The following is a 9,509-nucleotide window of genomic DNA, read 5'->3' as shown; positions in this document are numbered from 1 at the left end:
TCACAATTTGAATATGCACTCATGCAGATCGCCCAAGAGAACTATCTTGAAAGTCTATGATTGACCTCGAGTTTTTCATAACATGTCGAGACCCCGAATGTTGGAAAGGTCTAAGTGATTAAAGAACGAGGGACGTAATCCTATGTAACGCCAAACAATCGATTAGATAACAAGTTGCGAAGACACCCAGCTTTGCGGCCGAAGACCCCGACCTGGCGCCACCAAAGAAGCAGCTCGGCATGGAGGAGAGGCAATGATTGTGGAAAAAACCCGATCCCCCTCACATTTGCTCTCTTGAAAAATCATATTCAGATTTATCCTACCACCTCCTATAAGATTTATATTCTTTTATCCTATCCCCGAGCAGTTAGCAAATACACGATATCATGATGGAACATATCATATTATGATTTTTATCCTGATGACCAAAACACGGCCTTATGGTTATTAATATCCTACGTAAAGTAACTTAGACCAATTAAGGAGCAATTATAAATTAATTGGCGACGATTAATTAAACTACGTCTCATGACGCCAGTGATGCGGATATTCCACGCCAGCATTAAAGGTGTGACAATAAAAATAAAAATAAAAATAAAATTGGGAGAATTAAATGAGAAATATAGGAGAAAATAAAATGAAAATGAAAATGAAAATATAAAACAAAGGTGGAGGAAATCTATAGAAAGATCACGTCCATGCAAAGCCTTAACGTTCAGTTGACTCCCCACCCAAAAAGCAACACAATTTACTCCTCCCTCTTTAATACCACCACTGCACCAAACCCCACTCTCTCTCTCTCCCTCTACGTCTCCGTCTCCCTCCCCCACTTTCTCTCTCTAACCACCAAGCCCTAACTCCGGCGATCTCTCCCCACCCCCTCTCCGGCCACCCGCCTCCGGCCACTCCCGCCGCCCTCCGCTGCCGGCCTCACGGCTCCCGATCCGGTCCCCCCTCCTCGCCTTCATCTTCGCTTCCCCTTAGCATGCAGCCGCCGAGGCTGTAATCTCGCTCCGTCGGCGAGCCATAGAGAGTGGGCGGGGGAGAACGAGTCTCGGTGGTGGCAGAGAATCGGGGCGGCGAAATGTATAAGAACCAGCTGCAGGAGCTGGCGCAGAGGAGCTGCTTCAACTTGCCTTCTTACACTTGCATCCGGGAAGGCCCCGACCACGCGCCGCGCTTCAAGGCGACTGTTAATTTCAACGGCGAGGTCTTCGAGAGCCCTAACTACTGCTCCACTCTCCGCCAGGCAGAGCACTCCGCCGCCGAGGTCGCTCTCAACTCGCTTTCCTCTCGCGGTCCTTCTCACTCTCTCGCCGCTCGAATCCTGGTGAGCTCCCCGACCGCTCCTTTTTTGTGAAGACGCCGGAGCTTGAGTTTCTATTTCTTGACTTAATCGCCTTGATCAGAGTTTTTGGGGATCGGATATTGTGGTTGGTGGTAAATGTTGCGCATTTCGGTGCACTTTTTCCTTGGTGCAGTGGCTCATTGCCATTGTGTTTTCTAGCTAGTTGCTCTCAACTCGCTATTGAGCGTAGCAGTGGATCAGCTTATCTCTTGTTCTGTCTGATTGCTGTAGATTGCTGTTGCTAACATTCATCCCACGTCGATTGCTGAGATTTTGGCTGCTGTATACGCTAGCTTCAATTCCCCCGTTGGTTCAGGCGTGCATAGGTCAAATTGGAGTTGAAATCCAGTGATGCGTGAGAGTTTTGGAATTCTTGGTCATTTTGGGTGATTTTGGAAAAAATGTCGCAACTGGTCAAGGGGCAGGCTTCTGAAAATGCGAAAGGATGTCTAGCTGTAGGCCTTTTTTATGCGTGACATACCTTCTAGTGTTAACCTCGAAGGTACAGAAGCTTGTGTCTTCACTTAGAACTGAAACTCGTAGGGTCTTTTTGGGATGCTAAGAGACCATTACTTCCCATGATTGGGAGCTCTAGGGTGTCATGAGAGTGAGTGAATGAATGAAACTAATTTTTCACATGGTTCTTTTTTATGTAATCATGTGAATTAATTTTTTGCCATGGGTAGGGGAACTTTAACCCAAATAGCCTCAGTGCTCTGTTTCATGCTTTTTAACCATGGTGTCTCCACTTTGTTCAATTAAAGCTGCAACAGTCTCCCTTCTCAGAATCTCTAATTCAACAGAGCTGGTTGAAGGTTTACTAAAAAACAAAATCAAAGAATGTTATAAGCTTGCGCTTGGTCCATGAGGAAATCCTCTTTAAGATCACCATACTGTCTTTAGCAAAGGCCTCATTTGTGTTTTAGTGCAGGTGGACATCAGACGGCAACTTTCCTTTATGATTCCAGGCAACCTTTTCATTGTTACTTTAGTATCTATGATTGTATTGGACCATTTTTTTATTTTTTTTTGCATTTGCACGGTTGCACATAGCATCAGCGTAGATGGTTATTAATCATGTAAGTTCACTACATGCATTTTTTATTATCTGCTGTGTTCATCTTGCCTCTCTTCTACAAGATTTTTTTTTTCATGGTCTATGCTCACTTCGTGGTTTTGAAAGTGGCAATGATTTGAAATTTTATGCAAGACAAATTTAGCAAATATTCTATTTTGCTCTGCTGTAATTAATCGATGAAATTTATAAATTCCTTTGTTATGCAATGTGTGAATTTGTCTGTCAAGGTTGGCATCTTGCTTTTGACGACTATTAAACTCTATTGCTCCAGTTTTCCTTTTATTAGTGGCAATGGACAATAACTTCCAAAGCAATTGAAGATTTTCTTTATGCTGAAGCTGTAATATCCGTTATGGGATGTTTATGAACTTTGAACAGTATATGAATTAAAAGAAAATTTATGCCTTCATATTACCGGCAAATTTATGCCCTTTCTATGAGAATGAAACTGTTAATGGGTGCTCCTAGACAATTTTTTACTACAATTAACATGCTAGGAAAATGTAAATGTAGTTTTTGTGCATCCAATTCTCTTATAATCTCTATATTATTGACTTTGCACATTTGAATCGTCGTGAAAATACAACGTTTCTTCATGTAGTTGTGCCTGACAAGTGCGTGGAGACACCATTAACAAACGCCTTTTCTTAATATTTTTTTACTATCCAAGGGATGGAAGGAAATACTTTTTGAAGTCCCTCCAGTCAAGAATTCGGGCGTCATAGTCGCTACTCATTATGTGTCGTCCATCATGCCCTACTTTATACCTGATAGGAGATGAAGGTTTCCTTGGTGTAAAGGACCACACAGATCCAAGCTTAGCTGGGTGCTTGCACTTTACTGGGGTGACAATACTATGGGGGTGGTCATCCAGAAAAAAATCGGCTGGATGAGAGGATGATAGAAAGTTATAATAGTTTAATCGGAGTGGCATGTTGCTGCTTGGTTAGACCAGAAGCGTCTTGTTTCCAGCAATGTTGATTGAACTTTCCCCTTCTTATCATGGTCTTGCTCACTGGACTGGCTTTTTCGTCTGCTGAATATAGATTTTTTACTTATGTTCTTCGTTGTACTTATCATGTGACAACTTTTCTGGTGTCAGTAGCAATTTCACTGCGAGTAAAGATTCCGGTTTGGCCGTTTGCTTTTGTTGTCAAACTATTTCTTGCTTTGCCAACCATGTCAATTGTTGTTTTTGCTGATTCTGATGGTATTAACTGAATTGTCTGTAAATGTGGTGTATAGGCTTTATGTTGAAATTGGGGATTGCAGACCTGTTGTGTAGTGCTTGTAGTTCCTTCTGAACTGACGTAATAAATATGTCGCTGACTTTTGATACCATAGGAAAGCTTGGTTCTTATCATATTGATTGTTGACGTTGTGTGTCTGCCTGGATTTTTCTGTATTGTCAAGAATTAAAACTTGATTTTGAAGGGAAAATAGAATCATGCAATTTTTGGAACTGAAACAAGTAGTTGGTCCATGTATTTTTTTATGTCACGCCACAATGCCTCCTGTGCATAACTAAGAACATTTATTACTTGGTTTAGCTTTTCTTCTTCTTTATTAATCTTGCTCCCCTGACTTCAGGACGAGACAGGAATATATAAGAACCTCTTGCAGGAGATTTCACAGAGAGTTGGAGCCCCATTGCCTCAATATACAACTTTCAGATCAGGGCTTGGTCACCAACCTGTTTTCACAGGGAAAGTAGAATTAGCTGGGATCATTTTCACTGGCGAGCCTGCTAAGAATAAGAAACAAGCGGAAAAGAATGCTGCTATGGCAGCGTGGTCATCTCTAAAACAATGTGAGTTTGTGTCTGTTTGATCAAAATCAGACCAAAAGAAAATTTGAGGCGTGGCCTCTCTAGGGGAAAAGGCTAGGACCTTTATCTTCAGCGTCCCCACACTACTCCCCCTTCACCTATCTGAACTCTTTATGATAGAGAATGGAAAAATCGAAGGAAAGTAGGACAGTTGGTTCTATGATAACTCGTTGGATTCTGTTTAGCATAAGCTTATATTACTTGATATCAGCCAAAGATATGCAAAGCTAGAACTGGTCAATGCATCTTAATATAATGTCCTGGGGGAGTAGAAATGTTCTTGTGTGGTGACACGTTCTTTTCTGACAGTGGCAAAGGAATCCGCAACCTCGCCTGAAGCAGAGAACAATGATGAGCTTGAACAGATAACCGTAGCACGGGCCTTGCTACATTATCGTTTGAAGGAGAAGATAGCATTGGGCAACTCTCCTGGTGGCTCAATACCGTTTCCAAAGAAGTTCACAACTCAAAACGTTAGACCAACCAGCCCACAGCCGCAACCAGCAAGCACATCAAAGATCCTGCCTTTGATTTGCCCGAAGACGATGGTTCCTCGTAGCAGGCCGTCATCACCGGCAAAGGACAATCTTGTGCCGCCACGATATTCTCCATCTCTGGAATGCCATGGGAACCGACCTCAGAAGTTCCCTGCAGCAGGAGCATCTCCTTATGTACCGATCAACCAATTTAGAGCATCTTGCAGGGGCATTGCACCGCCCGTGACAATAAGAAGTGCCATGCCTGTGTACTCTGCTCCGCCTCATCCACCACCTGCCAGGATCTGCACTTCAGTAATGCAGGCCCCACCAGTGCGGATTGCCCCTCCCGTGTCTATTAGGCAAGCTGTGCCGGTATTTGCCGCTCCACCAGCTAGGAAGGAAGATGTATGTCAGGTCCAAAAAGAGGAGCCTCCAGCCTTTGTTTCTTCTACACCACCAAATCAGTCCGCCCCCGATGTAGGAGTCAAGAATCCCGAGAAAAGCACCCTGCAAGAAGAATCAGCGGTAGTACAGAGCATAGATAAACTTAAAATATAATGGCGGTTTTGGAAAAGTGCGAGTCTAGGAAATAGCATTATGGCTTTGGACAGTCTTAGGTTTGGTTTATGTCTACTGTTCTCTTCTTGTTATAAGATTGCCCCTCCCCCAACCCTCTCTCGTATTTTTTCCCTACCTAGTCCCTTGTTAAGAGCTACAGTCAGTGAAAGTTACTAGCTTCGGTGTGTAATTTGACTTTGGTCGGCACATCTTTCCTACTCGTGATGAGTTGATGAAATGTGCATCCCCCGTCTTCCCGGGATTCTCGAGCTATTGATGCATGGGGGATTGGCTGGCACACTGGGGAAGAGCCGAACATCCCTCGGTTAGCATGTCGTCGGGCACTGGCACCTGAGCAATGCGGCTTCAGTTTAACGTCGGTCTCCTCTCTTCCGCACGTTGCCATGTTGTCCAGTCACGGTTGCGCGTTTTAATGCACGGAACTTTGTCTAGACTATGTAGTCTTTGCGCCATTACTTTATTCCTCAATCCTCATACCTTAAGCCTTAGTGATGAAATATTGATCGTCGTATCACCAAAAGCATAAGCCATGGATATTGTCTAAAGCTAGGGGATAGTAGCCAGCTGTCCTCCTCTCGTAGTGATCCAACCCAGTTTATGGTCAGTAGTCAAAGACTAATCTAAGAAGACTCGTTCAGCGCCATACTAAATTAATACTACACGCAGCCTAAAGCTACATTCTTTTTTCGGCCTGTTCGTGAGATTCTCCCTCTACCGCTTAAGGCCATTCCACACTCTCCCAATTGTACTCTTTTCTTTTCTCTTTCCTTTAGCAATGTCATCAGCTCCTCCCTTTTCTCGGCCGAATTCACCAGTCCCTCCTGTTGAGGCCGCTTGTTTCCTTCAATCAAATCCTCACGCCCCACGTTCTCACGACACATCCGTCCTGCTTCCCATGAATGCCCGGACCAAGAATCAAGAAGCCGCGACATCTACCAAGTCGCTGGATGTGTGACGTGCAAAAATTGTCCTTTTCGATCAATTTATTTCCCCTGAGATTGTCCAGGCACGCCATGCACATCATTTAATCATTCATTTCCATCTTTAACTCTTCTCGCTGAGTCGAATTGAACCCACCCCCCCTTTTGTCCTTACTTTCTCTCTTCTTGGCCCGAAACATATGCACATACGGTAGTCCAGAGAATTGGCCCTGGACCAAACACTCAGGAGTAACGGCCACCAAATTTGCAGTCCTTGCTCTTTCCACGAATGTTGGAACCACAAAAACCAAAAACCACGACGTGTTCCAGACCTGTTGAATGCTCAAAGTGCGTAAATCTTGTCCGTTCCTTATGTATTAACTCTCCTTCCCTACATGGTCATTCCCACTCACATGCACATGATTTTTCCCTAATCAGCCCCAGACCCACTTTTAGCTGGCACCTCAATTGTGATTTCCTTATCATTAAACTGATTAATTTCACCGTTGCATGGCCCAGAATTGTGTGTTTTTTATCCCTCGTTTTTCACGGGTCAATTCTCTCTCTTTTTTTTTGTTTTTTTCCCATCATCTACTGAGGGTGTGGCGAGGAGGCTGTTGCACGGGACAAAAGAGAGTGGGCAGAATGAATTTTCATGATCATGAGGTGAAAAAAAAACCAAAGAGATAAGGAAAGAAAAGAAAAAAAAAAGGACAGAGGGAAAGAAAAGGCAGAGCGGCAAAAGTCAATGCGTTCCGTCATGCAGGTAGCATACAATCATTCTGCTTCATTAGTCCATGACATAATGATCGTCCCTGAACCAACGTCATCGCATGTTCTTGTAATTTTCTTCTTCCCTTTTTTTTTTTGCCATTTTCTTCTTCTCTTTCTTTGTTTCTTTGGGCTTTTGCAATTCTCTTGCTACGCAAGCACCGTTCACGTGAAAATGGGTCAACTTTATGTTAGCGTTGCTTCAGTTTTAACTGGCTCAATACCGCAAAAAAATATTAAATGAGTGTACATACGATGAATTTAGCCCAAATTAATTTTTGGATCGTTAAAAGCTCCAAACTGGTATAGACATGACGAATTTATCAAATTAGATGACACGTGGCAATAACTCAATGATCTATCTTCCTTTTTTGGATCGCGCTTATCTTCAAACCACTTCAAATTAAAGTAATTGAATATCCTAATATGATGATTTGGACGAGTACGTCGAACAAACCCAAAATTAAAAAATAAAAAATCAAAGGCAAGAAGATTACTAGAGATAAAAGTACGCTCGAATGAGTTTTGATGTGTAATTACGAAGACGATGAAGGAGAAGACGATGTAGGTTTTCCATGCTTTGAGAGAGAGAATGAGCCCTACTTTCTTTCTTTTTTTCCAAATTAGGGCGAATCGGATAAATAAAGAGAGAGTTGTGGATATTCACCCGAACTTGCCACGTCAAACAAGTTATCGCCACGTGTCATTCAGCTTAATAATTTCGCCGTAAAATTTGACGGAAGATAAATGTGTCATATGCGTATGCCGATTTAAGGTCTTTGGCGGTTCAAAAATTAATTTGGATACATTTATCACAATTTTATCGGTTTTGGGTTTTTTGTATTTTTAACTCAAAAAAATAAATTTCTCGTAATATTAGTCTATTTTATCGGGTGACACGAACATACGATGCTTTGGTTGGTAATCCATTACGTCCTCTCAGTGCATAATCAGTTGGTCCTCAATCACTGCATTGATCAATCTCTCTCCACCAAGTTGTATGGCCAATGGGCGTCGCGCCCATTACACCGTCTTTTGCTTAACCAATGGATGGAAAAAAGGCTCCGTCATGAGTGCTCGCTATCTTCACCTTAACGCGAGGAGACATCTTGTTCCGTGTAAACATATCGCGGGACATTAACTTTGCAGGAAAGAAAATTAGCCCACGACGAAGAATGAGTTGGTGCTAACGTCAAAGCTGCTCTCGTACACATACAACCCGAGCAGATCCGAGGCCGCGGCTAGCAGAGGATGATGGCGCTACCCTCGAAGACGATTGGTTGCGACCGCTCTCGAGGTCGAAGATCGGCCGGTGAAAAAAATAGAAGAAGTGGAAGAGGAGAGCTTTTGTCATTCTCTTTTAAGATTGACTCAAAAAAAGAAAGAAAGATGAAAATTGGGGTTTGGGTTTTTTTTTTTTTTTTGTCCGTCCTATATCTAATGACTTTTGCTCCGCCTTTTTGTTTTTATAAAGCATGAGAGTCGAACTCCGCATCTATGATACTAGCAACTTTCTCACCCCTATAATCTTTTTTTATCGGCAGAGCCGCATGCCTATTGACAATTTAGGTCCCTTTTCTCTTGGTGGTTTTGATATCACGTGAATATTCTAGAATTTTCGGGAAAGAGAGTAAACTCGGAAATAAGCTATTTTAGTCCGACGGGGGAAACTAAGAATTCTCGGGAAATAACGGAACATCAAACGATACCCCCATTATGTGATAACACCTCTTACGCTATCCTTCAATATCCGTAAATATACTTCGACTCGAAGAAAAATAGAAAAGAAAACTGAAAAGGACTCGGTCTTGTTTTTTTTTTGGGGGGTTGCTTCAGCAACACCCCATACCCACCGCGAGAGAAAACAGTGGCCATCTCTCTTTATCCGTTGTTGTGAAAACAACAGAGCACGAGAGCGAAATCATGTGGAAACAGGGAAATTACAAAGTGTGCCATTCAAGCAAAGTCGACATTGGAGGAGCCCCCCCAAACCCCAAAAAAAAAAATTAAAAATATATATATTAAGAAAAAATTATTATTATTATTTTTTTTTTGAGAGAGAGAGAGAGGGGGGACAGCACAGGCACAGCAACGACACGAAATTGTGTCGCTTCCGACCTTTTTTTTTTTTTTTTATGCCCCCATGAGTCCGCGAGCGGGCGGGGGGGCCCACCTCCACTTCAACCGCACCAACCCGCAAAGCGCTGCCACGTGGGCAGCCCACCGATTCACGCAACGATTTCTTTTTTTTCTTTTTTCTTTTTTCCCCCGCCTTCCTCCCTACTGATTCTCGATGTGCGTGCATGGAGCCGGCCCAGACAGGGTGGGCCCACTGATCGGGGCCTTGATTGGACCGAGATGGGGCCCAAAAGGTCATTGCAACTGGCAAAACATTCCTTCACTATGACAAAAAGCCTAGTTTGGCTCTCCCCACATCAAAATTATATTTTATATATATAAAAAAAAATTAAGAGATATAAAACGAAGATAAAAAAGCATAAAGGAA

General features: G+C 42.9%; 1 protein-coding gene across 2 annotated transcripts; it reads left to right on the top strand.

Annotated features, from left to right (window-relative positions):
• The first annotated feature begins 824 nt into the window (after window positions 1-824).
• Window positions 825-5,540, top strand: LOC115752218 (double-stranded RNA-binding protein 2). 2 transcript variants are annotated; one of them, XM_048279982.1, is made up of 4 exons: window positions 825-1,330; window positions 4,017-4,236; window positions 4,564-5,057; window positions 5,118-5,540. In XM_048279982.1, exons 1-4 carry the CDS (start codon window positions 1,085-1,087, stop codon window positions 5,289-5,291), a joined length of 1,134 nt encoding a protein of 377 aa, XP_048135939.1. In that variant the 5' UTR covers window positions 825-1,084; the 3' UTR covers window positions 5,292-5,540. The 2 variants fall into 2 exon arrangements, with proteins under 2 accessions (XP_048135939.1, XP_030546176.1); XM_030690316.2 differs by having other exon boundaries at window positions 4,564-5,540.
• Window positions 5,541-9,509: the final 3,969 nt, after the last annotated feature.

This window comes from Rhodamnia argentea, chromosome 6 (assembly GCF_020921035.1).
Source record: "Rhodamnia argentea isolate NSW1041297 chromosome 6, ASM2092103v1, whole genome shotgun sequence".
In the NCBI taxonomy this organism is placed as follows: Eukaryota; Viridiplantae; Streptophyta; class Magnoliopsida; order Myrtales; family Myrtaceae; genus Rhodamnia; species Rhodamnia argentea.
This window is presented reverse-complemented; position numbering and strand designations above follow the sequence as displayed.

Excerpts from the sequence above, each read along its gene's own strand:
- LOC115752218 (XM_030690316.2), top strand. The coding sequence starts at position 1,085 with ATGTATAAGAACCAGCTGCAGGAGCTGGCGCAGAGGAGCTGCTTCAAC. Across the intron at positions 1,331-4,016 it reads CTCTCGCCGCTCGAATCCTG|GACGAGACAGGAATATATAA; the intron begins GTGAGCTCCCCG and ends CCCTGACTTCAG. Across the intron at positions 4,237-4,563 it reads GTGGTCATCTCTAAAACAAT|TGGCAAAGGAATCCGCAACC; the intron begins GTGAGTTTGTGT and ends CTTTTCTGACAG.